Source organism: Malaclemys terrapin, chromosome 15 (genome assembly GCF_027887155.1).
Source record: "Malaclemys terrapin pileata isolate rMalTer1 chromosome 15, rMalTer1.hap1, whole genome shotgun sequence".
NCBI classification, from domain to species: domain Eukaryota; kingdom Metazoa; phylum Chordata; order Testudines; family Emydidae; genus Malaclemys; species Malaclemys terrapin.
In genome coordinates, this window is record NC_071519.1 from 12144432 (window position 1) to 12171857 (window position 27426).

A 27426-nucleotide genomic window follows, 5' to 3' on the forward strand; every position below is an offset into this window, starting at 1 on the left:
GTTCTGCATCATGGGATGTTTAGGTTGGATATTATGAAAAACTTTCCAGCTGTGAGTATAGATAAGTACAGGAATACGTTACCAAGAGAGGTTGTGGAATGCTGGTCGCTGGAGGTTTTTAAGAAGAGGTTAGACAGATGGTCTGTGTATACTTGGTCCTGCCTCAGGGCTGGAGGATGGACTAGCTGACATCCTGAGGTCCTTTTACCCCTGTGTTACTGTGATTTGATGATTCCTTATCCTAGCCCTTCACTTTGACCTTGTCTCCCTCTGGAGAATGGGCGCTTTATTTAGTAGTTTTTTTAAATGAAAAATATGCATGGGTCAGCTTCCCTCTCAATTTGCTTTGTTAGTCACTGGGCGTGAAGGAGTGAATTCCTCTTCTGGGATGGGGATGTAATTCCTGTTGAAGTCGCATAGGCCTGCCTCCGTTTACATGGAAACACAATCAAGGACTGTTCCCATATGAATGCAGCACACTGAACAATGGAAGTCTCAAAGACTGGAGGTTAATGTGTAATGACTGGGTTCGAGGGAAGCAGAACATGGGAATACAACTGCCTTGCACTTTTGGACCCAGGAACTAGGGTACAAACAGACTGGGCTTAAGTTTGCTGCTATCCAGGGCAAAAAGACAAAGCAACAGAGAGAAAACGGTTGCAGATTGGTCTGGAGCTCAGTCTCTTAAGCCTGAGCTGCAGTGTCTATACCAGAGGTATGTGTACCCCTGGGTTGCGCAGAGGTCTTCAAGAGTTGCTATGGAAAAATTACTGGCCAACTCAGTACAAAGTAAAATTTCATACGACTTGCTTATGCTGATCTATATACTATACACTGAAATGTGAGTACAATTTTATATACCAATTATGTATTTTATAATTATATGGTAAAAATGAGCAAGTCAGCAATTCAGTGTGCGGTGACTCTCTTGTATTTTTATGTCTGATTTTGTAAGCAAGTAGTTTTTAAATGAGGTGTAACTCGGAGGTACGCAAGGCAAATCAGACTCCTGAAAGGGGCACAATAGTGTGGAAAGCCACCAGTCTACACAGCTGTTTTTAATGTGCTAGCACCTACAGTGGAGCACCCATAGGGAGAGACATCTCAAAGAACCATCATTGATGCACAAGTTGAGTAACTTCTTCTTTTGCGTGTTACCTCATCTCACTAGTCTTCTTTCCTCTGAGCAGGGTTCCCAGTTTCCAAACCCGAGGTCATCTCCCAGCTGGAACGAGGGGAAGAGTCGTGGGCCCCAGATCTCCAGGGCTCAGAGGAAAGAGAGATCCTGAGAGGCAGCGGCATGGGTGAGGGATCATTAAACCTACTCATTGCTTGAAGGAAACAGCTGGGATTCCCAACAAAGACCCTGTGAGGTCTCTGGGTTCAGGATGGTCCCTCAGGGCAGATACTGTTCATGGCTTCCTACCCATCCTAACTCCTGGCAGTAGTTCCTTCCCCAAACTCCCTTCTCCCTGGGGAGTGTTTGGATGGGAACTGGATGCAGAATTGATTCCCCCCCCCCTCGCCCCTTTGGGGAAGAGTTTGGGGAAATTCAGTCCCTGTTTTTTCTCCATCTCCAGCTATTCTCTTGGTTTGTTCCCCCCTTTTCCCTTCCGCTTTCTGAGCTTTTTCTCTCTCTGTCCCATCAGGTGAGGGGATGGTGAGAGAGACCATGGAGCAGAATCCTCAGCAGGAAGATGAAGTGGAACCACAGGGGGCATTATTGCAAAGATGCACAGGGAGTGTGTCCAGGAGTTGTGAGCAGGGAAAAGGCTCTCAAGGGCTGCATGGGACAGATATGCGACAGAGAAACCAACCAGCGCAGAAAGTTGGAATATCTGTTAATTATCAAGGAACTCACAGAGGCCTCAAGGAAACCACGGCCCAGCAGAGAATCCTCACGGGAGAGAGAAATAACACAGGCTTTGAGTGCGGGAAAAAGTTCAGGAAGCCCTCACACCATCAGAGAATCCACACTGGAGTGAGACCCTATGGATGCTGTGAATGCGGGAAAACCTTCACGGAGCGCTCAAGCCTTATTCGCCATCAGCAGATCCACACAGGAGAGAAACCCTATAAATGCTGTGAGTGCAGGAAAACATTTGCTCGGCGCTCACACCTTATTACACATCAGAGGATTCACACAGGGGAGAAACCTTATGAATGCAGTGAATGTGGGAAAACCTTCACTCGCAGATCAGGCCTTAATACACATCAGAGGATCCACACAGGGCAGAAACCTTATGAATGCAGTGAGTGCGGGAAAACCTTCACTTGGAGCTCACAGCTTATTACACATCACAGGAGTCACACAGGAGAGAAACCCTATAAATGCAGTGAGTGCGGGAAAACTTTCACTGAGCGATCAACCCTTATTTGCCATCAGAGGATCCACACAGGAGAGAAACCCTATGAATGCAGTGAGTGTGGGAAAACCTTCACTGAGCGCTCACACCTTATTCGCCATCAGAGGATCCACACAGGGGAGAAACCTTATGAATGCTGTGAGTGCGGGAAAACCTTCGCTCGGAGCTCACAGCTTATTACACATCAGAGGAGTCACACAGGAGAGAAACCCTATAAATGCAGTGAGTGCGGGAAAACCTTCACTGAGCTATCAACGCTTATTCGCCATCAGAGGAGTCACACAGGAGAGAAACCTTATGAATGCTGCAAGTGCGGGAAAACCTTCGCTCGGAACTCACAACTTATTACACATCAGAGGATCCACGCAGGAGAGAAACCTTATGAATGCAGTGAATGCGGGAAAACCTTCACTCGCAGATCAGGCCTTAATACACATCAGAGGATCCACACAGGGGAGAAACCTTATGAATGCTGTGAGTGCGGGAAAACCTTCACTGAGCGCTCATACCTTATTGGCCATCAGAGGAGTCACACAGGAGAGAAACCCTATACATGCTGTGAGTGTGGGAAAACATTCACTGGAAGATCAGGCCGCCTTATGCATCAGAGGATCCACACAGGAGAGAAACCCTATAAATGCTGTGAGTGCGGGAAAATGTTCGCTTGGAACTCTCAGCTTATTACACATCAGAGGATCCACACAGGAGAGAAACCTTATAAATGCTGTGAGTGCGGGAAAACCTTCAGTCGGAGCTCACACCTTATTGCACATCAGAGGATCCACACAGGGGAGAAACCCTATAAATGCTGTGTGTGTGGGAAAACCTTCACTGAGTGTTCAAATCTTATTCGCCATCAGAAAATCCACAAAGGCTAGCTATGAATGCTGAGTGCAGGAAAACCTTTGCTGGGAGATCACACCTTATGCGCCATCTGAGAATCCACACATGAATGAAACTCTATGAATTCTCAAAAAGAACAGGAGTTCTTGTGGCACTTTAGAGACTAACTAATTTATTAGAGCATAAGCTTTCGTGTATTACAGCCCACTTCTTCGGATGCATACAGTGTGGAATAAATATTGAGGAGATATATACACACATACAGAGAGCATAAACAGGTGGGAGTTGTCTTACCAACTCTGAGAGGCAAATTAAGTAAGAGAAAAAAACTTTTGAAGTGATAATCAAGCTAGCCCAGTACAGACAGTTTGATAAGAAGTGTGAGAATACTTACAAGGGGAGATAGATTCAATGTTTGTAATGGCTCAGCCATTCCCAGTCCTTATTCAATCCTGAGTTGATTGTGTCTAGTTTGCATATCAATTCCAGCTCAGCAGTCTCTCGTTGGAGTCTGTTTTTGAAGTTTTTCTGTTGTAATATAGCCACCCGCAGGTCTGTCATTGAATGGCCAGACAGGTTAAAGTGTTCTCCCACTGGTTTTTGAGTATTATGATTTCTGATGTCAGATTTGTGTCCATTAGTTCTGTGAGGGCGGGAAACCTTTGCTCGGATCTTAGATCTTATTACACATCAGAGGAGCCACCCTATGAATGCTGTGAGTGCGGGAAATTCTTCCTTCACAGCTCTTCTCTTATTTATCACCAGAGAAGCCCATGGTATTTTTCATCAACTCCTGTGTCATGGAAGTGTGCGTCCCTCCAACAGGAATGTCCCTCAGTCCCAGGTGGGGGAACCAGGAGTGACCTTTACTAGGTACATGGAGGTTAAATCTACCTGGGCTTTGACTCCACTAGGGTTTTCCATGGAGTTAGCTAGATTGAGTTAGCAATCCTGATATAAAAACACAACTATTTTTTCAAGAAAGACAATAGCCCATATAGCGTCCAGGGTAACGTAGCAAATCTCCTCACCACTAGACACAACCTCCATCACTTTTCCTCGTCTAACCAAATTTGGAGCATCATGTTTATACTTTTCCTCCCACTGCAAAGTGATTGTTAGTCATCAGGTTCCCCCACTAGGGACAGATTGGCTTATTCCCAGTTGTTCCCACGTTGCACTGGGTTCTGCTGAATAGCAATTGGGTTTGGTACCATTTTTCTCATAAGAACATAAGAACGGCCGCACTGGGTCAGATCAAAGGTCCATCTAGCCCAGTATCCTGTCTGTCGACAGTGGCCAATGCCTGGTGCCCCAAAGGGAGTGAACCTAACAGGTAATGATCAAGTGATCTCTTTCCTGCCTTCCATCACCTCCTTCTGCCAAACAGAGGCTAGGGACACCATTCCTTACCCATCCTGGCTAATAGCCATTAACGAACTTAACCTCCATGAATTTATCTAGTTCTCTTTTAAACCCTGTTATAGTCCTAGCCTTCACAAGCTCCTCAGGTAAGGATTTCCACAGGTTGACTGTGTTCTGTGTGAAGAAGAACTTCCTTTTATTTGTTTTAAATCTGCTGCCCATTAATTTCATTTGGTGGCCCCTGGTTCTTATATTATGGGAACAAGAAAATAACTTTTCGTTATTCGTTTTCTCCACACCACTCATGATTTAATATACTTCTATCATATCCCCCCTTAGTCTCCTCTTTTCCAAATTGAAAAGTCCTAGTCTCTTTAATCTCTCCTCATATGGGATCCGTTCCAAACCCCTAATCATTTTAGTTGCCCTTCTCTGAACCTTTTCTAATGCCAGTATATCTTTTTTGAGATGAGGAGACCACATCTGTATGCAGTATTCAAAATGTGGATGTACAATGGATGTATATAAGGGCAATAAGATATTCTCCGTCTTATTCTCTATCCCTTTTTTAATGATTCCTAACATCCTGTTTGCTTTTTTGACTGCCACTGCACACTGCGTGGACACCTTCAGAGAACTATCCACGATGACTCCAAGAATTCTCCTGATTAGTTGTAGCTAAATTAGCCCCCATCATATTGTATGTATAGTTGGGGTTATTTTTTCCAATGTGCATTACTTTACATTTAACCACATTAAATTTCATTTTGTTGCCCAATCACTTAGTTTTGTGAGATCTTTTTGAAGTTCTTCACAGTCTGCTTTGGTCTTAACTATTTTGAGCAATTTAGTATCGTCTGCACACTTTGCCACCTCACTGTTTACCCCCTTCTCCAGATCATTTATGAATAAGTTGAATAGGATTGGTCCTAGGACTGACCGTTGGGGAACACCACTAGTTACCCCTCTCCATTCTGAAAATTTACCATTTATTCTTCCCTTTGTTCCCTGTCTTTTAAGCAGTTCTCAGTCCATGAAAGGATCTTCCCTCTTATCCCATGACAACTTAATTTACATAAGAGCCTTTGGTGAGGGACCTTGTCAAAGGCTTTCTGGAAATCTAAGTACACTATGTCCACTGGATCCCCCTAGTCCACATGTTTGTTGACCCCTTCAAAGAACTAGTAGATTAGTACAGGGGTGGCCAACATGTGGCTCTGGAGCCACATGCGGCTTTTCAGAAGTTAATATGCGGCTCCTTGTATAGACACTGACTCCAGGGCTGGAGTTACAGGCGCCAACTTCCCAGTGTGCCGGGGGGTGCTCACTGATCGACCCCTGACTGCCCCCTCTCTACTCCTTCTCTTGAGCCTGCTATGCCCTCGCTCCTCCCCATCCGAGCCTCCTGCATGCCACAAAACAGCTGATCAGGAGGGATGCTGGAGGCGCTGACTGGCGGGGCAGCCAGTGGGCAGGAGGCGCTGGGGAGCAGGCGGGAGCTGCTGGCATTTGCTGTGGCTTTTTGGCAATGTACATTGGTAAATTCTGTCTCCTTCTCAGGCTCAGGTTGGCCACCCCTGGATTAGTAAGACACGATTTCCCTTTACAGAAACCATGTTGACTTTTGCCCAATAATTTATGGCCTTCTACGTGTCTGACAATTTTATTCTTTACTAGTGTTTCAATTAATTTGCCTGGTACTGACATTAGACTTACCGATCTGTAATTGCCGGGATCACCTTTAGAGCCCTTTTAAATATTGGCATTACATTAGCTATGTCCTCAATGTAACCATATGTGTAAGCTTCTTGCCCTGGTGACAGTGTGCTCAGAGAGAGGAGACATGCTCCCCCAGAGTCCTGACTGGCTTCATATGGAGTAGGTCCAGAGCACTGCCTGGTGACTCTGTGACGGGGGAAAAAGTGGTTTTTTTCAACCTCTGTGACACATGAAGAAGTGGTGAGTCGGAGGGATTCCCACATTCCGAATTACCCCTGCAGTGTTTCCTCTTTTTGAGCCATGTAGACTGGCTCCACTTCCTACAGTTCCACCACTGAATGTGTCCTATGATTCAGGGTTCTCAGCCCTCTGTTTGTGGATCACACTTCTTTTTCTTTGCTCTTAAAACAGTAATTTAGGACCTGAGATGAAAGTGTCACAGACCACGATGGGGAATTTGAATGGATGTCAAATACAGTAAGATCATTTGGAGTTTAAATCCCAGTTTCCAACTGTTGGCAAAGCCTATTGCAGGACTTTTCCTACTGAGATGGGATTGTTTCCAGATGGGGAGCTTGGCTGGTTGGTTTGTTGTTGTTTTTTTTTTCTTTCATCACGACAATACTAGAACTTTTGTAAATAATATGACTCAAAACTAATGAGTGAAGGAGATTTGAATGGCTCAGAGGAGAATGCAATGGGAGAATCTCTTGTCCTGATTCTGAGTCGCATAGCCTATAAGACTAACCTGCTTGCTTGCATAGATATATTTGTTCGTATAAGTATTTGGTTTATTGTAATAGGTTTATAGATTTATATTAAAGTAAGCTTGACTGTAACGCAAGAGACCTACAGGCCATATCCTGTATGTTAAGCTAAGGAAAGTTAACACATCTATATTAAGACCCTTTACCCAGAAAAGTAAAGTTAACCTATATCTTGTTACCTAAATAAATAAGTATTCACGCATATGTCTATAACCTTCTATCTAGACCAATAGATAATGAAGAATGGCATGGGGGAATTTTTAATGTGGTACCCACAGACTTAACAGGTACACCACAAGGAAACTTATATGTGTCATCAATTCGCACAAAACTACTAGCCTATGGGGTAAGGGTACCCTAACATTTGTGGGTAAGGAATAAAATTTGTCAATGGAGGAAGGATTTCCGACACTCCTGCCCTATAAAAGAGGTGACCCACCTCGCTAGAGGACTTCACTTCACTCCAGTCCGCTCTATGTTCCTCACACTCACTCACTCTAGTCTATCTACGATGGCTACTGCTAGTAGTAGGCTGTACTTGTTCTTCTTAAACTTTAAGTGTCAAGGGCACTAGGCTAAGCTTGGTTTCCCTAAGCTTTTATTCTTAGTTTTGTTTGTTAGGTTTTAAGTTTAAGTCTCTTTTAATAGCAGTAATGCAATTGTAACTCTGGGTATTTCACCATTTACTTACTATTATTCATTTTAATAAAAAGTCTTTAAGGCCATATCTGTCTCAGTGTGACCTTCCTGTCATGCCCCCCTGGTCCTTTGTAAATTTGGGGAAGCCTGATTCGAAACAAAACCTTTTATCTTCTAATCAAACAAACTGGCAAACCTAAAACCAAAACGATTAATATTTTAATTAATAAAATAATTAAATTAATGTTATTAGCACACCCTAAATCAGGCTACAGTCATCATATTTAACCCGCTCTGGAATTTCTAGTTCTATGAAATTGGATGTATCTTGTGTGATGTGGGTTTTTTCTCTTGAGCGACATTTGGTCACATAATCAGATATTCATTTTATTTGCCAGACAGTAGCTCAGATTTACTGGGGACTTTGAGAAAAGGACTATTTACTGAACTAGTCATTTCTTATTGTATTTTTGCTTTTTCTTTGCTCCCTCCATGATGACATAGGGAAACTTTCAAGTGCAGTTTGGTCCACAGGAGAGACTACTCCAAGCTATTGGACATGCTACCAACTGCTTTTAAATCTCCAGTCTGAAATGGTGAACTAGACCACACCCCAAGTTGTGCAACTAACTGAAGTGACCACACAATCACACTGCTGCTCGGTTGTTTTAGGTCAATATTGTCTCTGATGATCCGGGGAGAGAATTCCACAGTAACTAACGAAGAAGTGGGCAAAAGGTCCATGTATTTGTTTCCCAAGGTAGTTGTGAAAGAGGCTCTTGTGACAGACTAACACCGGAGTTCACACGCTACACCGGGGGTCTCAACCTTTTTCTTTCTGAGCCCCCCCTGTCCCCACCTGCTATAAAAACTCCAAGGCCCAGCTGGGGTAGGAGGGCAGCTTGGGTCTTTGGGCTACAGCTGCTGGGTGGGGGGCAGCTCTGGGCTACAGCTGCTGGGTCGTGGAGGCTCAGGGCTTCTGCCTTGTGGAGTGGGGAGCATTGGGGCTTCAGGCTTCTGTCCGGCGGGAGACATGGGGGCTTCGGGCTTCAGCTGCGGGGCCCTGCAGACCACCTGAAACCAGCTCACAGACCCCCGGGGGTCACGCTGTCCTACACGGTATTGCAGTAATGTTTGTACAAGGCGTGACGCTGGCAGAGCAGCTTACGTCCGAGTGTATTCAGGCCAATTGATGTGTGTATTAGTATAGATCAAAGCGATTGTTAAATGTAGAAGTGTATTGGGTGTTTAAACATCCTGAAAACTAGTGAAATGTTGTTTGCACTGTTTTCACTTATCTGTATCCTGTTACAGTGTAATGGCAAACAGTTACATTGTGTAAAGCCCTGTCACTAAATAACCCATCCAACGCCAATTAAGGTTTTTGGAATGCAAAGGAAGAAAAGGTTCATTTCAAAACCAGTGGTGGTAAGAAGCAGGATTCCTGGGGCGTTTGCACTGTTGTTGCACAAGGTGGGAGCAGGGAACTGGCTCTGGCTTAAAACGGTCTCAGGCTTAAAGAGGCTGGGTTCAGAGTTAGAGTTTAGGGTGGGGGTGAGGATTGGTTAAAGGGTTTAGGGTTGGGGGGACCAGGTTATAGGGTAAGGTTCAGGTTGGGTTCCAGGTAGGGGTTGGGGTTTATATTTTGGGGGGAGGGTTTGGCCAGCAGCTGCATAAACGTGCAGGTGACAATGGGGTGCCAACCAATAGTGATTTATAAGTAGGGGGTTTTTTAGCAGGATTTTTACATCACAAACTACTAAACATGTGGGAAGAGGGGGCAGGTTCCTCCCCTTTCCCTTCACTCTGAACCACCTGTACCGTGCTGGAGGGAAGACAGCCCAGGATGTCTGCAGGTCCCCTTTTGCCCCAGCTCTGTATTGCGATATCACAGCAGGGGCAAGGAACTAAGGAGGGAGTTGGATCGAGGGGGAAAGGGTACAAGGGTGCACTGTGAGAGATGTAGGGTGTCTTTGCCTACATCACTGATTGGACTTTGGAGGGGGTATGGGAGATGGAGCGTTTTGTGCTGTCTCCCACCGTGGAGTGAGAAGCCAGAAATGTTGAGCTGCCAGGGGGTGGGGGGGGGAAGCAGAAGCTGCTCTGAGAAGTGCCCTCTATATGTGCAACAGCAAGACACCCACCCCCAGGACTGGGGACAGTAGGTTACAAGGGGGCAGCCTTAGCCATTCCCCCCTTGGCTTATGTGTCTCAGTTTCCTCCTCTGAAACCACTTCACCTCCTGCTCCTACCCCCCAGGCACTCACCCTCCCCCACTCACCTAGATAAAGACCCCTGACCCCTCTCATTCCCTCCTCCTGGGACATCTGCATCCCCACACACACCCTACTCATCCAAAATCCCCTCATCTCGCCTCCCCCCCTGCATCCCTCCTGCCCCTGCACTGGCCCCTGAGTGGACCCTAAACCAATTTGCCCCCACTTCAGCTAGGCCTCGCCCCAACCCCCACTCCCAGCACCACTGGAAGCCCCAATCCCTCTGCTCACCCCCACATTGCCCCACAGCCTCAGCCCCCCGGCCCCCTTCCCCCCAAGCCCTTACCTTGGGCTCCCAGCCACAGCCCGCCCCTCCCCCCCCATTGCCATGTGCCCAACTGAGGCCACTGGGGGTTCCACTCCAACCCCAATTGCCAAAATGGTAACTTAGTTGTTTTCCCCCTTGTGCTGGGCTTAGGGAAGAGAAGTGACGCGTCAGTCTACTGCTCTCATGCGATGGGAAGGGAGCCAGAGCGACGAGACCGCGAGAATTGTTGAGGCCACGCAAAAGCCGTCCATCTGGGAGCGGAGAAGCCACTATTGTCAGTGAGAGAGGTGTCTGGTTTGGTGAGGGCTCTGCTCACGGCTCACCTGGCTCCAGGTAGGGTCGCCCCGTTGGCTGGGTTTGTAAGAAAAGGTTCCTGACGAGCTGTGGTTACAAGAGAGACAACGTTCCCGGTTTCAGGGGCTGCTCATTTCTCTGGCCAGGAGCAGTGTGTCCTCCGCAGCAGAAGGTTGGATCTAGTAGGACGACTTATCTTTCTCCAGTGTTTTTCTTTCTCCCTCCCTCCTTTTCTCTCTCTCTCCTGTAGCGTGTTGGCCAAGTCCCTCACTTGCCTCTCCCAGTGTCACTGTTGCTCCATGAGGGAAACGCTTTGTGCACTATAGCAAATGGCCACATAGTGTCACTGTCCCTTGATGAGGGAAATGGTTGGTGCATTACCTGGATTGGCCACCAGGTTTCATTCTTGCTCCATGTGGGAAATGCTTAGTGACCCCAGGTGGCCACTCGAGGTAATGCACACAGCTTCTCCTTCAGTGCCCCCCACCAGGACGCATTCAACATCCTCCAACCTGCTCCCGCATCCCCAGGCTTGCTAACACTCTGCTCACCCCACCTCAACCTGCCCCCTTTACCTGGACTTTCCTTTGGCCCTCCTGATCCACCCCATCTGCTTCCCCATCTCAGGGCACACCAACATCCTCCAGGACACCCCATCCCTACACACCAATCCCAGTTGGCTCCAACCTATTTCTCCATTGCTGGGCCCCACTTTCCCAGCACTGCATGCCCTCACGCCATCCACAGCCTGCCAGGTTTCCCTCTCCAATTCCTGTTCCCCCTCGAACCTGCCGGGTTCCCCTTCACAGCCACCCTGGGGACCTCCAACCCCCCTCCACCCTGCCCTTACTCCCTGGATTCTGAATTCCACATTCCCTCAGGACACCTTGGGAACCCTACACTACTCTATGTCACAGCGCAGCCCCCATCCCATATATCCCGGACAGTTTCATAGACTTTAAGGTCAGAAAGGGCTGTTATGATCGTCTAGTTTGAGCTCCTGCACAATGCAGGCCACAGAATCTCACCCACCCACTCCTGTGACAAACCCCTAACCTATGTCTGAGCTATGGAAGTCCTCAAATCATGGTTTAAAGACGCAAGGTGCAGAGACTCCTCCAGCAAGTGACCCGTGCCCCACGGGCACCTATTGGTCGCAGCGGGAAAATTAAACTAAAACACTCTTAAAGGGATGAACTGAGAGGGATTTATTAACTGGGCAGGATAAAGGATAGAGGGGGTGGTAAATGCAAAATAGAACAAAACAGCTCAGTGGTTTACAGAGTACAAGCAGGCTTGAAGCCTAGACCCAACTAGGACCAAAATGGACTCAAACAAATAAAGTTTTAACGTTACTCAGTTTGTTGCTGTAAATGGCTCTAGAGTGGATGGAGTCAGCTCGTGTTTCCTCTCTCTCTCGTTCAAGGGAATTAGAATCAGGACTTCAAGGACCACGTCACCAGGATCAGGACCGCTTGGTGGGATGGAACAGGTAAGTGGTTGATGTTTTCCTCTCAATGATCACGTGACCCAATACAGGCCGCTTCCTCAGCGGACAGCAGCCAGCACACCACGCAAGTCCCTTGTGTACATCTCCTGTTGCCAGATAGAGTACCTCGTGGTCATGTGACCCTTTCTCACCCTTTTCCTTCAAACCTTCCTGCCTCTGCCTTGTTACCAGGCAGGATAGTTCAAACATGGGTGGTGGGTGAACCCTGGCTTGGGGAGGGTAACCCCCCAGCCCCACCCCTTCTGCCCAAACCCTGCCTCTTCTGTGCCCACCAGAGCCCAGCCCCCACTGTAACAGCTGGCCCCTGCACAGTGCCCACAGCCCTCCCCATCCCCCGTGGCCGCTGGCCCATAGTAGTCCCAGGACAATGCCCCCAATCTGGGCTTTCCCTCTACTGCAAATCCCCCACAGATCCCAGACCAGATCATGGTCGGGAGTTGCCCCATTTATAACATTTCTTGCTGGGAGGGGGAGGGCAGAGAGAAGAGGTGTTTTCTCTCTGTTTCCTTCCTCTCCGTTTTCTGTCCCTTCTTCCCTTCCAGGGTCTCCCCCTCCCTCTCTGGCATTGCAGGTTGTGCGGTGACCCCCTCCCTCCACCCAGGACTCTGGAACCTTTGCAGCAAAAGGATCCCATGAGATCAGCCGTGAACAAGGGACCACCACCCAGGAGACCCCAGCCTGAGACTAAAGGCAGCTCTGGGCTTTGCCTCTCTCCCTTTCTGGGAATCAAGGTCATGTTTTTACAAAAAGCTAAAGAAGCCTCAGCCCTGCCCTCCCCAGGGTCTGAATTAATGTCACATTTCCTATGATTTGCTCAAAATAAACAAATGTTTCTAAGGGTATGTCTACTCTACGGGATTAATCCGAATTTATATAATTCGAATTTGGGAAACAGATTGTATAAAGTCGAATGTATGCGGCCACACTAAGCACATTAATTCGGCGGTGTGCGTCCAAGTACCGGGGCTAGCGTCGATTTCTGCACCATTGCACTGTGGGTAGCTATCCCATAGCTATCCCATAGTTCCCGCAGTCTCCCGCGCCCATTGGAATTCTGGGTTGAGATCCCAGTGCCTGATGGGACAAAAAACATCGTCGCAGGTGGTTCTGGGTACAGCCTCACCTCCTCCCTCCCTCCCTCCCTGCATGAAAGCAACGGACGGCAGACAACCATTTCGCGCCTTTTTTTCTGGGTGAACACTGCAGACTCCATACCACGGAAGCATGGAGCCCGCTCAGCTCAAGACAGCAGTCATGAACATTGTAAACACCTCGCGCGTTCTCGTGCAGTTTATACTGAGCCAGGACCAGAAAAACGAGGCGAGGAGGCAGCGGCGGCGGCAGCGCAGCGACAAGCATGATGAGGACATGGACACGGACACGGACACAGAATTCTGTGAAACCACGGGCCCCGGTGCTTTGGAGATCATGTTAATGGGGCAGGTTCTATCCATGGAACGCCGATTCTGGGCAAGGGAAACAAGCACAGACTGGTGGGACCGCATAGTGTTGCAGGTGTGGGATGATTCCCAGTGGCTGCGGAACTTTCGCATGCGTAAAGGCACTTGCATGGAACTTTGTGACTTGCTGTCCCCTGTCCTGAAACGCCAGAATACCAAGATGAGAGCAGCCCTCACAGTTGAGAAGCGAGTGGCAATAGCCCTGTGGAAACTTGCAACACCATACAGCTACCGGTCAGTCAGGAATCAATTTGGAGTGGGCAAATCTACTGTGGGGGCTGCTGTGATTTAAATAGCCAAAGCAATCACTCAGGTGCTGCTACGAAAGGTAGTGACTCTGGGAAATGTGCAGGTCATAGTGGATGGCTTTGCTGCAATGGGATTCCCTAACTGTGGTGGGGCAATAGATGGAACCCATACCCCTATCTTGGCACCGGAGCACCAGGGTACCCAGTACATAAACCGCAAGGGGTACTTTTCAATGGTGCTGCAAGCACTTGTGGATCACAAGGGACGTTTCACCAACATCAACGTGGGCTGGCCGGGAAGGGTTCATGACGCTCACGTCTTCAGGAACACTACTCTGTTTAAAGGGCTGCAGCAAGGGACTTACTTTCCGGACCAGAAAATAACCGTTGGGGATGTTGAAATGCCAATAGTTATTCTTGGGGACCCAGCCTACCCCTTAATGCCATGGCTCATGAAGCCATACACAGGCAGCCTGGACAGGAGTCAGGAGCTGTTCAACTACAGGCTGAGCAAGTGCAGAATGGCGGTAGAATGTGCATTTGGCCGTTTAAAAGGTCGCTGGTGTTCATTATTGACCCGCTCTGACCTCAGCCAAAGAAATCTCCCCATTGTTATTTCTGCTTGCTGCGTGCTCCACAATCTCTGTGAAAGTAAGGGGGAGACCTTTATGGCGGGGTGGGAGGCTGAGGCAAATCGCCTGGCTGCTGATTACGCGCAGCCAGACACCAGGGCGATTAGAAGAGCACACCAGGAAGCGCTGTGCATCAGAGAAGCTTTGAAAAACAGTTTCATGACTGGCCAGGCTACAGTGTGAAATATCTGTTTGTTTCTCCTTCATGAAAACCCGCCCCCTTTATTGACTCATTTTCTGTAAGGAACCCACCCTCCCCCTTCCCCCAGCTTGCTTTCAAACCAAATAAAGTCACTATCATTTAAAAATCATTTATTCTTTATTAATAGATTATAAAAAGAGGGAGGGAACCCGGGTTGGATTTGGGAGGAGGATCGGTGGGAAGGAAAAGGCCACTAAAAAAAGGTTAAAAAAATGACAGCCTTTTGCTTGGGCTGTCCACTGGGGTGGAATGGGAAGGTGTACGGAGCCTCCCCTCCCGCGTTCTTACACGTCTGGGTGAGGAGGATATGGAACATGGGGAGGGGGGAGGGAGGTACAGGGGCTGTAGCGGCACTGTTTTCCTGCAGCCGTTCCTGAAGCTCCACCAGACGCCGGAGCATGTCTGTTTGCTCACGCAGCAGCCCCAGCGTTGCATCCTGCCTCCTCTGATCTTCCTGCCGCCACCTCTCATCTCGAGCGTCTCTCCTGTCCTCACGTTGGTCCCTCCTGTCCTCACCTTCACTGGCTTCTTTCCTATACTTTGAAACCGTTTCCTTCCACTCATTCAGATGAGCTCTGTCAGTGCGGGTGGATTCCATAATTTCTGCAAACATCTCGTCTCGCGTCTTCTTTTTACGACGCCTTATCTGTGATAGCCTTCGGGATGGAGGAGGGAGGCTTGAGGAATTTGCAGCTGCTGTAGGGAGGGGAAAAAAGAGAGAATTGTTTAAAAAGATACATTTTGCAGAACAATGCTTATACTCTTTCACGGTGACCAACACTATTCACATTACATAGCACATGTGATTTCTGTGCAAGGTCGCATTTTGCCTCTTAATACTGAGTGCCTGTGGCTTTGCTGCTAGAGATCACAGGTCCGGGCAACAGAATTCGGCTTGCATGCGGCCATGGTAAGCCATTGTCTTTCGGCTTCTGCTCCCTCCTTTCCCACATACCAAGCAAAGCCCGTAGAGTGCTGCGGTTTTTCTGTTAACATTCAGCAGCAGCAGAAAACAAACTAACCACCCCACCCCCCCTCCCGCCATGAATTCTCTGGGATGATCGCTGTACCCCTCCCCCCACCGCATGGCTGGTATCAGTGAAGATCCCTGCAGGAACCAAACTAACTCCCCCCCCCCCCCCGCCGACCCCCTCCCGCCATGAATTCTCTGGGATGATCACGGTACCCCTCCCCCCACCGCGTGGCTGGTAACAGGGAAGATCCCTGCTAGCCAAACGCGAAAAGCTCAGGGCCAATTTCCCATCTGCGCTTGGCTAACTGCAGAGAAGGATTTATTTTCAGCCACAGGCAAACAGCCCAGTAGGAACGGCCACCTCTGTCCCCTTAATTAAGTTCCCGTATTTCAACCAGGTTACCATGAGTGATATCACTCTCCTGAGGATTACACAGCAAGATAAAGAACGGATGTTGCTTGAATGCCAGCAAACACCGGGACCATACGCTGCCAGGCTTTGTCAGGCAATGATACCAGATTACTTGCTGCAAGCATGGCGTGGTCAAGTGTCCTACCATGGAGGATGGAATAAGGCTGCACTGCCCAGAAACCTTGTGGCAAGGCTTTTGGGGTACCTCCAGGAGAGCTTCATGGAGATGTCCCTGGAGGATTTCCGCTCCATCCCCAGACACGTTAACAGACTTTTCCAGTAGCTGAACTGACCGCGAATGCATCCCAAGTCCTCCGGGCAAAGTAATCATTAAAAACCGCTTGCTTTTAAAACAAGTTTTATATTTTAAAAGGTAAACTCACCTGAGGTCCCTTCCATGGGGTCATGGTCTTGGATACTGGCTTGGGAGGGTACTTCAGTCAGGCTGAGAAAAAGATCCTGGCTGTTGGGGAGAATGGAGTGCTGTGTGCTCTCTGCAAGCTCGTCCTCCTCCTCCTCCTCTTCCCCATCCGCAGAATCCTCAGGTGTAGCTGATGAGACTATCCCCGACCTGGAATTCACGGTCACAGGTGGGGTAGTGGTGGCGGCCCCCCCCTAGAATTGCATGCAGCTCGGCGTAGAAGCGGCATGTCCACGGCTCTGACCCGGAGCGACCGTTTGCCTCCTTTGTTTTTTGATAGGCTTGTCTCAGCTCCTTGACTTTCACGCGGCACTGATCTGAGTCTCTATTGTGGCCTCTCTCCATCATGCCCTTGGAGATTTTTTCAAAAGTTTTGCCATTTCGTCTTTTAAAACGAAGTTCAGCTAGCACTGAATCCTCTCCCCATACAGCGATCAGATCCAGTACCTCCCGTACAGTCCATGCTGGTGCTCTTTTTCGATTATCAGCCTGCATGGTTACCTGTGCTGATGAGCTATCTGTGGTCACCTGTGCTCTCCACGCTGGGCAAACAGGAAATGAAATTCAAATGTTCGCAGGGCTTTTCCTGTCTACCTGGCCAGTGCATCCGAGTTTAGATTGCTGTCCAGAGCGGTCACAATGATGTACTGTGGGATAGCTCCCGGAGGCCAATACCACCGAATTGCGGCCACACTATCCCTAATTCGAAATGTTAAAATCGATTTTGGCGCTACTCCGCTCGTCGGGGTGGAGTACAGAAATCGATTTAAAGAGCCCTTTATTTCGAATTAAATGGCGTCGTTGTGTGGACGGGTGCAGGGTAAATTCGAATTAACGCTGATAAATCCGAATTAGTCGTAGTGTAGACCAGGCCAGAGCCATACGAGTGGCATTAATTCAGTTCTCACTCTCATTCCTTAGGGCATTGCGCCACCATGTGGGTGTTTCATTTCCCAACCTCAATTTCCCACCGATCTATGAACAGCAAAACCTTCCTCAAAAAGAACAGGAGTACTTGTGGCACCTTAGAGACTAACAAATTTATTAGAGCATAAGCTTTCGTGGACTACAGCCCACTTCTTCGGATGCATATAGAATGGAACATATATTGAGGAGATATATATACACACATACAGAGAGCATAAACAGGTGGGAGTTGTCTTACCAACTCTGAGAGGCCAATTAAGTAAGAGAAAAAAAACTTTTGAAGTGATAATCAAGATAGCCCAATACAGACAGTTTGATAAGAAGTGTGAGAATACTTACAAGGGGAGATAGATTCAACGTTTGTAATGGCTCAGCCATTCCCAGTCCTTATTCAAACCGGAGTTGATTGTGTCTAGTTTGCATATCAATTCCAGCTCAGCAGTCTCTCGTTGGAGTCTGTTTTTGAAGTTTTTCTGTTGTAATATAGCCACCCGCAGGTCTGTCACTGAATGACCAGACAGGTTAAAGTGTTCTCCCACTGGTTTTTGAGTATTTTGATTCCTGATGTCAGATTTGTGTCCATTAATTCTTTTGCGTAGAGACTGTCCGGCTTGGCCAATGTACATGGCAGAGGGGCATTGCTGGCACATGATGGCATATATCACATTGGTAGATGTGCAGGTGAACGAGCCCCTGATGGTATGGCTGATGTGATTAGGTCCTATGATGACGTCACTTGAATAGATATGTGGACAGAGTTGGCATCGGGGTTTGTTATAAGGATAAGTTCCTGGGTCAGTGGTTTTGTTCAGTGATGTGTGGTTGCTGGTGAGTATTTGCTTTAGGTTCGGGGGTTGTCTGTAAGCGAGGACAGGTCTGTCTCCCAAGATCTGTGAGAGTAAAGGATCATCTTTCAGGATAGGTTGTAGATCTCTGATGATGCGCTGGAGAGGTTTTAGTTGGGGGCTGAAGGTGACAGCTAGTGGTGTTCTGTTATTTTCTTTGTTGGGCCTGTCTTGTAGGAGGTGACTTCTGGGTACTCGTCTGTCAATCTGTTTTTTCACTTCAGCAGGTGGGTAACCTTCCTGTGTCTTTTGTCTGAGCAAGGGTATTCAGTTCCATTGAAACCTTCTCTCCTGCAATGGCAGTGGTCAAACAGAGGGCATGTGGCCACCTGCAATCCCTGATGGTGAGACCTTCGCTCTCCTCTTCCTTCATGCTGCTGCTGTTATTTCTTGGTATGCCAAGCCTGGTACAAAAGGCTGAGTGCTCGCAAAGGCTTCTGGCTAAACACTAAAGCCGGGTGCTAGGGCAGAAGCAGCTGCCCATGTACCCTCAATAGCAGGAGCTGTGCGTGGTCCCCTCCCCCCCCACTTTGGATTATGGGGTGTGTCTCGGTGTATATAGGGGGTCCTGTCAGGGGGTGGGGAGCGGTTGGATAGGCATGGGAGTCCTGGGGGTCTGTCTGAGGGCGGGGGTGTGGCTAAGGGTCGGGGCAGTCAGGGAACAGGTAGGAGGTAGGATCCTAGGGGGGCAGTTGGGGGGGTCCTCAGGAGGGGGCAGTCAGAGGACAAGGAGGCTTAGCTAGGGGTTGGGGTGCTGGGGGCAGTTAGGGACAGGGGTCCCAGGAGGGGGCAGTCAGGGGACAAGGAGTGGGGGGGAGGGTGTGGGGGGTTCTGAGGGGAGCAGTCAGGGGGCAGGAAGTGGGAGGGAGTGGATGTAATTAGTAAGTTGATATGTCGGGTGGCACCTTTTTTTATGTGTTCGCTCCCCCTGTTGTTAGAACCTGGCTACGCCACTGCTGGTAGGTACATGGGGCAGTGCCCTGTAAGCCCCTCGCCACCTGTAGCCACATGGGGCAGTGCTCTGTGTGTATCCCCCAGCCCCACAGAGGTTGTGTGTGTGGGGGGGGGGATGATCTGTGGCAGCCACATGGGGCAGTAGCCTGTGTATAGCACCCCAACTGCTGCAGTGACCCTGGTGGCTAAGTGGGGCAGCCGCCCCCCGGTTATTCCCCCCCCCCACACACACACACCCTCACGGGGGGAGGCAGGGATCCCTGGGTCTTTAAGCCCCCGGCCCTGGGCAGCAGGGGCTGCGCTGTGGGACGGGGGATAAAAAAGCCCCCTCCCCCTCCCGGTGCCATGGTTCTGCCCCACCCCGCTTAGCCCCAGCTCCCCCTCCCCCACCCCTGACTTGCCTCCTCCCCTGTCCCAGTCTCCAGCTGTTTGATTCCCCCCCCCCGTCAGTGTCCGACCCCTGCCCAGACTCCGCCCATCCCCCCACGCGATTGGCCCCTGGCTGGGCAGAGTGAGGGCGCAGCGGCTTCAGCGAGTGCTACTCAGAATGCGCCGATCGTGCTCCGCGCGCCTGCGCAGTCCCAGCCAAGGCTGCGCTCGTGCGGGCTCAGGTCCACCGACCCCGCCTCCCGGGTCTGACCCGGTCTCAGCGAGTCTGACGGGCCAGGTACAGGGCGGGGCTGGGCCCGAGCGTCCGGCAGCGCCCCGGGGCAGGCTGGGAACTGTAGTTCCTGACGCACCTCGGGCCGGAAATGACGTTGGCCCAACCGACGGGCGGAGGCGGTTAACGGTGCGCGTGAGGGCGGCTCTCCCACTCTCTGATTGGCGGGGAGACGCCGGACGCAGCAGCGCGCGCGGGGCCGGCCGGACCGAGACTCCCGGAGCCAGGGGTGGGGGCGGGGGCAGAGGGTGTGAAATGGGGGGTCGGGAGGGGGGGTTGGAAAACTGTTGCTGTGAATCTCTCTCGGGGGGGCGGAAGGGGGTTCGATCCGCTGCTGCAATGATCCGTTTCAAAGGAGTCCGGCCTCCTCCTTCCTGAGCCGTGTTTCTGGTCTCGCTGAGACGCGGGTTAATCCGGAGTCACTGCGAGGCAGAGCAGGGAGTGACTCCAGATTCCCATGGGGGCGATAAGATCAGGATGTGACCCTGTGGGGAGGGGGTTCAGTTGTTGCCAAAGGGGGGAAGTTACTCAGTTTCTCTCCGTCTCTTTCTCTGCCTCAGGATATTGGGGTTGAGCTTCCTGGGAGCCCAGGCTGAGCAGCTGCTGCTCCCCCAGCGGGATCGGGGCTGGGGAGTGACCTCTGTGCCCAGCCAAGGTGAGGATTTTCTCCAGCTGTAATTAGTCCCATAGGTCAACCCAAGGCTCTGCCCACCCCAACACCTGAGTCAGACTCCAGGTGATGGATAGAGACCTCAGGGAATGGGCATGAGAGAGACTCTGCACAAACAGCCCCTCCTCACCCCATATCTCTCCTCCCCTTAGCAATTGCAGGAGCCGATCCAGCCATGGGAGAGTGAACCCCCAGGATTGGTTGTCAGCCAGAGTGGGAGAGACGGGGGAAGGGAGACACAAGGAGAAAAAGGCGAGAGAGACTGAAAAGGACAGTGGGAGAAATAATTGGGAGAGAGATTCCCCAATTTCTCACCAGCCCCACACACTTATTGTCGCATCCCTGGGCAGATTCACTTTGCTATGAAAAAGGTGAGGTGCAGGGGGAGGAAAAGCCAGTTCCTGACTCTCCCTGTTCCCCCCCCCCCCCCCCAGCGATGGGAGTGTGCTGGCCTGGGGACAGTGTCAGGGGGAATCCCCCAGTGTCACTCCTTTTGTTCTGTGCTTCTCTCCCATTTGGTTCCCAGACTTTGTTACTGGGAGGGTTTCAAAATGTCTCTGTGGTTTAGTGCTAGTGGGAGGGGCTGGTCAGTGCTGTAATCAAGTGACCAAACATTTCCCCAGCATAGACTCATAGTACAGTAACTCCTCACTTAACATCCTCCCGCTTAACGTTGTTTCAAAGTCACGTCGCTGCTCATTTAGGGGACGGGCTCATTTAAAGTTGTGCAATGCTCCCTTATAACGTCGTTTGGCTGCCTGCTCTGTCCACTGCTTGTAAGATTCTGTGGAAGAGCAGCGACTTTACAAGGGAGCATTGCACAAGTTCCTCTTCTCCGCCTCCTTCCCCTCCCTCCTAGCGCTTCCCCCACCACCAAACAGCTGTTTGGCGGCGCTTAGGACTTTCTGGGCGGGAGGGGGAGGGGGGAGCGGAGAAGGGCCGCGTCTCCTCTCCTCCCCCTCCCTCCCAGAAAGTCCTAAGCGCCGCCAAACAGGATGGCGGGGAGGGATGTGACGTGCTCCGGAGAGGAGGTGGAGTGGGGGTGGGAAGAGGTGGGCCTGGAGTGGAGCGGGGACAGGAAGAGGTGGGCCTGGAGCATTCCCGGCAAAGTCGGTGCCTGTTCTTCTCCGGGGAAGCTGCTGCTGCAAAAGATGCTTCCTAGCGTCCTTGCCTGCAGCGGGCTGTGCCTGTGTGGGGTAAGCCAGGGGCACTTCCCAACCACAGTACAGTACTGTATATGCTTTTTGTCTGCCCCCCCCAAAATTTCCTTGGAACCTAACCCCCTGCATTTACATTAAATCTTACGGGAAAATTGGATTCGTTTAACATCGTTTCACTCAAAGATGCATTTTTCAGGAACATAACTACAACATTAAGTGAGGAGTTACTGTACTTTAGGGCTGGAATGAACCTTGAGAGGGCATCTAGTCCAGCCCCCAGCACTGAGCTGTTTGTCCAACCTCCCCCGCAGCTCCCATTGGTCGGGAACGGGGGATCGTGGCAAATGGGAGCTTCGGGGAAGGTACCTGGAGGAGAGGCCAGGGCAACACACAGACACCTGTGCCCGTCTCCCCTCCCCTCCGGCTGCTACCCGGACCAGTGCGGGGGAAGGTAGGCGGGGAGCCTGCCCTACCCCCGGTGCACGCCACGCTGGAGCCTGCCCTCCTTGAATTCCTCCTGCACCCCAACCCCCTGCCCTGAGTCCCCTGCCACACCCTGCACCCCTCCTGAACCCTGCCCTGAGCCTCCTGTACCTCAAACCCCTACTCTGAGCCCCCTGCTTCACTCTGCACCCTGCCCTGAGCCCCCTGCTGCACCCCACACACCTCCTGCACCCCAACCCCCTGCCCTGAGCCCCTGCCACACTCCACACCCCTCCTACACCCCCTGGTGTGTGAAGAGGTGGGTCAGGGGCGGGGCCTTATGGAAGGGGTGGAGTGGGGGCAGGGCTGGGGGCAGCAGAGGGCGTGTCAGTGATGCGGCCGCAGGCCAAAGTACTAGTCCTCACGTGGCCCTTGTGGTCATTTGAGTTTGAGACCCCTGGTATACATCCTCTCAGTTGGACAGTGAACCACTAATGATTACTGTCCGAGTATAGACTTTCAACAACATTAACACCCATTTTATAGCACTTTCATGTATACCACATTTCCCTAGTTCGCTATGAGAATGTCATGGAGGCCTGTGTCAAAAGCCTGACTAAAATCAAGATATGTCGTGTCTACAGTGTCCAGTACCCCCGTGAAAGCAGGACATTAGATTGACTTGGCATTGGGTTTTGAAATCCATGCCGGCTATAACTTATCACCTTACTATCATCTATTCTAGGTGCTTACAAATTGATTAATTATTTGTTCATTCCAGATACAGGTATCTAAGTAAGGCTTGACTTTATTCCACAGTCCTCTTTGTTCCCCTTTTAAAAGATGGGTACTATGTTTACCCTTCTCCAGTCTTCACCGTTCTCCAGGCGTTCTCAAAGATCATTGCTGTTGGTTCCAAGGTTCCTTCAGCTAATTCCTTGAGCACCCTAAGACTAATTTTATGGCTGACTTTAGTATATCTAACGTATCTACAGATTTTTAACCTGTTCTTTCCTTATTGTGGTTTCTGTGTCTTCCTCTTCTTGGTTAGTAATAATTAAGACCCTACTGAATCGTGGGCTGGTCTTCAAATAATTGCAGCTGAGTTGCAAAGAAGGCTTGGAAAATTGCAGAAAAGTAATAATGGACCTTTATTAATTGCCGTAATTTAGAAAAGCCACAGCAGACCTATTTATATTATTCCCGCAGATTTTTCTTAACTGGATACTCAACTATTACATTACGCACAAAGCCTGGCTGGGGAGTAGAAACATGAGGGTGGAAATTTGCGTCACGGACCATGAAATCGGGTCTCCGGCTGCCCAGTTCTAAAGGCAGCGCTGCCACAGAACAGACGTAAGGGTGGCAGTTCTAAGCCACCTCTAGTTCTCTTCCTTCAGAGCTGGCACTGGCCAGCATCCACCACTCTCTCGCCACCCAGCTCCAGGCAGCGCCGCTGCCAGCATCAACTCAGGAGTCAGGGTGGCAATACTGTGACCCCTTAGTAGGCTTGCAACCCCCTTTTGGGTCTGGGCCCCTATTTGAGAAATGCTGTGGAGAAATCACATTTTTTCATGGGTTACTCAGTATATAAATAGCAGATTTGGTGGGTGTGTAACATGTCCGCGAAGTTCACTATTTATGCCATGACCAACCCTTGAAAATGGTATGATTCCCACTCGTGATTTAAGTAGTACCCTACCTTTAATTTATTTAATTTAATTAACGGAGATATCCCATCTCCTAGAACTGGAAGGGACTTTGAAGGTCATCGGGTCCAGCCCCCTGCCTTCACTAGCAGGACCAAGTACTGATTTTGCCCCAGATCCCTAAGTGGCCCCCTCAAGGATTGAACTCACAACCTTGGGTTTAGCAGGCCAATGCTCAAACCCCCGAGCTATCCCTCCTCCCCCTCATTGCCTTCTATGTCCCTTGCTAGGTGCAACTTATTTTGAGAGTTAATATTTCTGATTTTGTACTCAATGGGTGGGTGGGGAACAGTAACAGAAAATGTGGAAATGGCAGAAGTGCTAAATGACGTTTGTTTCGGTTTTCACCAAAAAGTTTAGTAGCAATTGGACACCTAACTTAATGAATGCCAATGAAAATGAGGTAGGGTCAAAGCTAAAATAAGGAAAGAACAAGTTAAACATTACTTAGGGTAGACGTCTTCAAGTCACCAGGGCCTGATGAAATGCACCCTAGAAAGCTGAAGGAGCTGACTGAGGACATATCTGAGCCACTAGCGATTATCTTCAAAAAAATCATGGAAGAGAGATTCCAGGGGACTGGAAAAGGGCAAATATAGTGCCCAGCTATAAAAAGGGGAGTAAGGACAACCCGGGGAATTACAGACCAGTCATCTTAATTTCAGTACCCGGAAAGATAATGGAGGAAATAATTAAGCAGTCAGTTAGCAAACACCTAGACAATAACAGTCAGTATGGATTTGTCAAGAACAAATCGTGTCAAACCACCCTAATAGCTTTTTTTTTTTTTTTTTTTTTACAGAGTAACAAGTTTGTGGATAGAGAGGAAGCAGTAGACATGATGTATCTTGACTTTAGTAAGGCTTTTGATCCTGTCATGCATGACCATCTCCTAAACAAACTAGAGAAATACAGCCGAGGTGGAGCTACCATTAGGTAGGTGCATAGCTGGTTGGAAAACTGTCCCCGGATAGTAGTTATCAGTGGTTCACAGACAAGCTGGAAGGGCATATCGAGCGGGGTCCTTTTCTAACAGTGTCTGGGTAGTTAAATTCCCCGTCCTCCCCCTTGTTACTAATTGTGTTTTGAATATTTCTGTTATTTGCATGATAGAGTTGAGAACATCAGTCTGGGGGAAAGAGCCGGGGGGAATTGAGATGTGACGTTACTGTCCTGTTCTGACACGTCCCCTTCTTGCCCTGACAGGCTGCAGCATTACGTCCCATCCTTCCAGGGACCGGGGAAGGGAAATGGCTGCCATGGAGCTGGCTCAGGTAGGGATTATCGGGGCGTTGCTGGTGGGGTCCTGTTGGCTGGAGAAGGGCAGTAAAGACATAGGAGGTGGGTGCTTCTGGGGATGGTCAGGACGTGGGGAGGGGGGGGGGGGGCAGGGTGGAGAAAGGGAGGGGGAGAAGTTGTGACAAACCTGCTGGGATTAGTTTACGGTGGGGCCTAGATTCTAGCAACAGACCATGGGATTTGTGGGTGGAAATTCCCTAATTGGTCAAGAGGAAACACTCCCCCCGCCCCCCCCGGACTGGGCCGGGGAAACGTACCAGACTCCAGCCCTGGAGTCTGAACCTACTAGCCAGAGGGCAACCCCCAGTGAGGCCCAGGGAAGACACCCCACCCCATCCCTTCCCATCCAACCGCTGGTACTGGGGAGGGTGTTGGGATTCCTACCAGGGGGCTGTCCCTGGAGCCTGCTGGGGGCTCCATCACCTCTATCAGCTTCTGCTGATAGGTGAGTGTTGAATGTGAAGACCCTTGCCATCTCTGTCTGCTAGAAGGGGTGAGGGGCTCTCTCTCTTTCTCCCCTTACCCTGATGCCTCCTGGCTGCTCTGATGGGGAGGGGGTGGGATCCTGCCTGTCTCCCAGAGCTTCCATGTGATTGGCCCTCCTCCCCTGTGAACGGTAGGGTTGTCACTGGGCAGCAGGTACTGAGTGTTGGACTCTTGCTCTTCCAGAGGCCGGTGACTTTCGAGGAGGTGGCTGTGTATTTCACCAAGGAAGAGTGGGCTCTGCTGGACCCCGCTCAGAGAGCCCTCTACGGAGACGTCATGCAGGAGAACTATGAGAATGTGACCTCTCTGGGTAAGGATTCCTGTCCCCTCGGTTCTTAAAAGGGGAAATGAAGAGTTAAGGTTCACAGTGCACCCTCAGCTTTGCCCTGTTTCAGCGACACCCCAACAGGCCAGTGACCCATAGACCAGCACTCTGCCCTCCCCGTAACAGAACACTATGGGAGCAGAGCGCAGTAGCATGAACGCTAACACCGTCTCTTTGCTAAGGCAAAACTTGGGATAGGTCCGATGTAGGGAACAGAAGGTGCCTGCCCTGGTCTGCGCTCAGATACTGAGCCTACTGCACACAATCCATCTTGGACTTTCATAATGTCACCACCTCTTTACCCTTCCAATGAGGATTCCTTCTGAGTCGTTGCCTTCACTTCCCACTCACTGAGCCCCGGACACCCCTAGCATGTACGGCACCAGCCTGCTGACAATCCTTGTGGCAAGAACACACCCTTGTGCACCTTGATTGATGCCGCCTACACCACTCAGCACTGAAATGAGGAATACCTGGTCCTTCCAGTTTCACGTGCACCTCTCTTCGTGTCACAGCTCTGCCAGGCTGCTCCAACTAGTCCCTCCGCCATTCATATAAAGCTACAGCATCCTGTGCTGACTTGAAGCCTTCAAGAGATGGAAATTTGGCCCCTTCCTTATATAGTTTAATGTTTGCACCATCCTTACTGACCTATTCCCAGTGACATTTGCCAGCTCCAGGGCTAGGGGGTAAGGGCAGAGTTAAGGTTGCATTGCAGGGGTGGTGTGTAGTTTAATTCTTCATTTCCTGGTTTTCAGAAGTTTTATTATTCACCACCATCCACTTGCTGGAAGGGCCCGAGGATCTGGTGGGGGGTAGGAAGGTGAGGATTCAGGGAGTCACAGATTGTAGCACTTCACTGAGGCTGCTTTTGCTGAAGTCTCTAATGACCTGTCCCTAGGCAGAGCTCAGAACCAGCACTCCATACTCCTACTCCTCGGCATGTCGGCTGTCTGACACCACTGACCGTGGTCGTTGTCTTGGAATCTGATCTTCTCTTATCCTCTCCTGCTTAGGGTTAGGGTAGGGAGAAGTAGTAACTGGCTTGTTCTGCATCATGGGATGTTTAGGTTGGATATTATGAAAAACTTTCCAGCTGTGAGTATCCTAGCCCTTCACTTTGACTTTGTCTCCCTCTGGAGAATGGGCGCTTTATTTAGTAGTTTTTTTAAATGAAAAATATGCATGGGTCAGCTTCCCTCTCAATTTGCTTTGTTAGTCACTGGGCGTGAAGGAGTGAATTCCTCTTCTGGGATGGGGATGTAATTCCTGTTGAAGTCGCATAGGCCTGCCTCCGTTTACATGGAAACACAATCAAGGACTGTTCCCATATGAATGCAGCACACTGAACAATGGAAGTCTCAAAGACTGGAGGTTAATGTGTAATGACTGGGTTCGAGGGAAGCAGAACACGGGAATACAACTGCCTTGCACTTTTGGACCCAGGAACTAGGGTACAAACAGACTGGGCTTAAGTTTGCTGCTATCCAGGGCAAAAAGACAAAGCAACAGAGAGAAAACGGTTGCAGATTGGTCTGGAGCTCAGTCTCTTAAGCCTGAGCTGCAGTGTCT

At 49.9% G+C, this 27426-nt stretch overlaps 1 protein-coding gene across 6 annotated transcripts in view; it reads left to right on the plus strand.

Moving 5' to 3' along the window:
• The window catches only part of LOC128822980 (zinc finger protein 420-like), a 96612-nt gene that overhangs the window by 35129 nt on the left and 34057 nt on the right, over positions 1–27426 (plus strand). For 5 of the 6 annotated variants that reach the window (XM_054004918.1, XM_054004920.1, XM_054004919.1 and 2 more), the window contains 2 exons: positions 1191–1304; positions 1650–7785. In XM_054004918.1, the coding sequence (XP_053860893.1) occupies positions 1191–1304; positions 1650–3244 (1709 nt within the window). In that variant the 3' untranslated portion in view covers positions 3245–7785. Of the gene's footprint in view, positions 1–1190; positions 1305–1649 lie in introns of those variants that run through there. The other variant, XM_054004922.1, reaches the window with a different exon arrangement.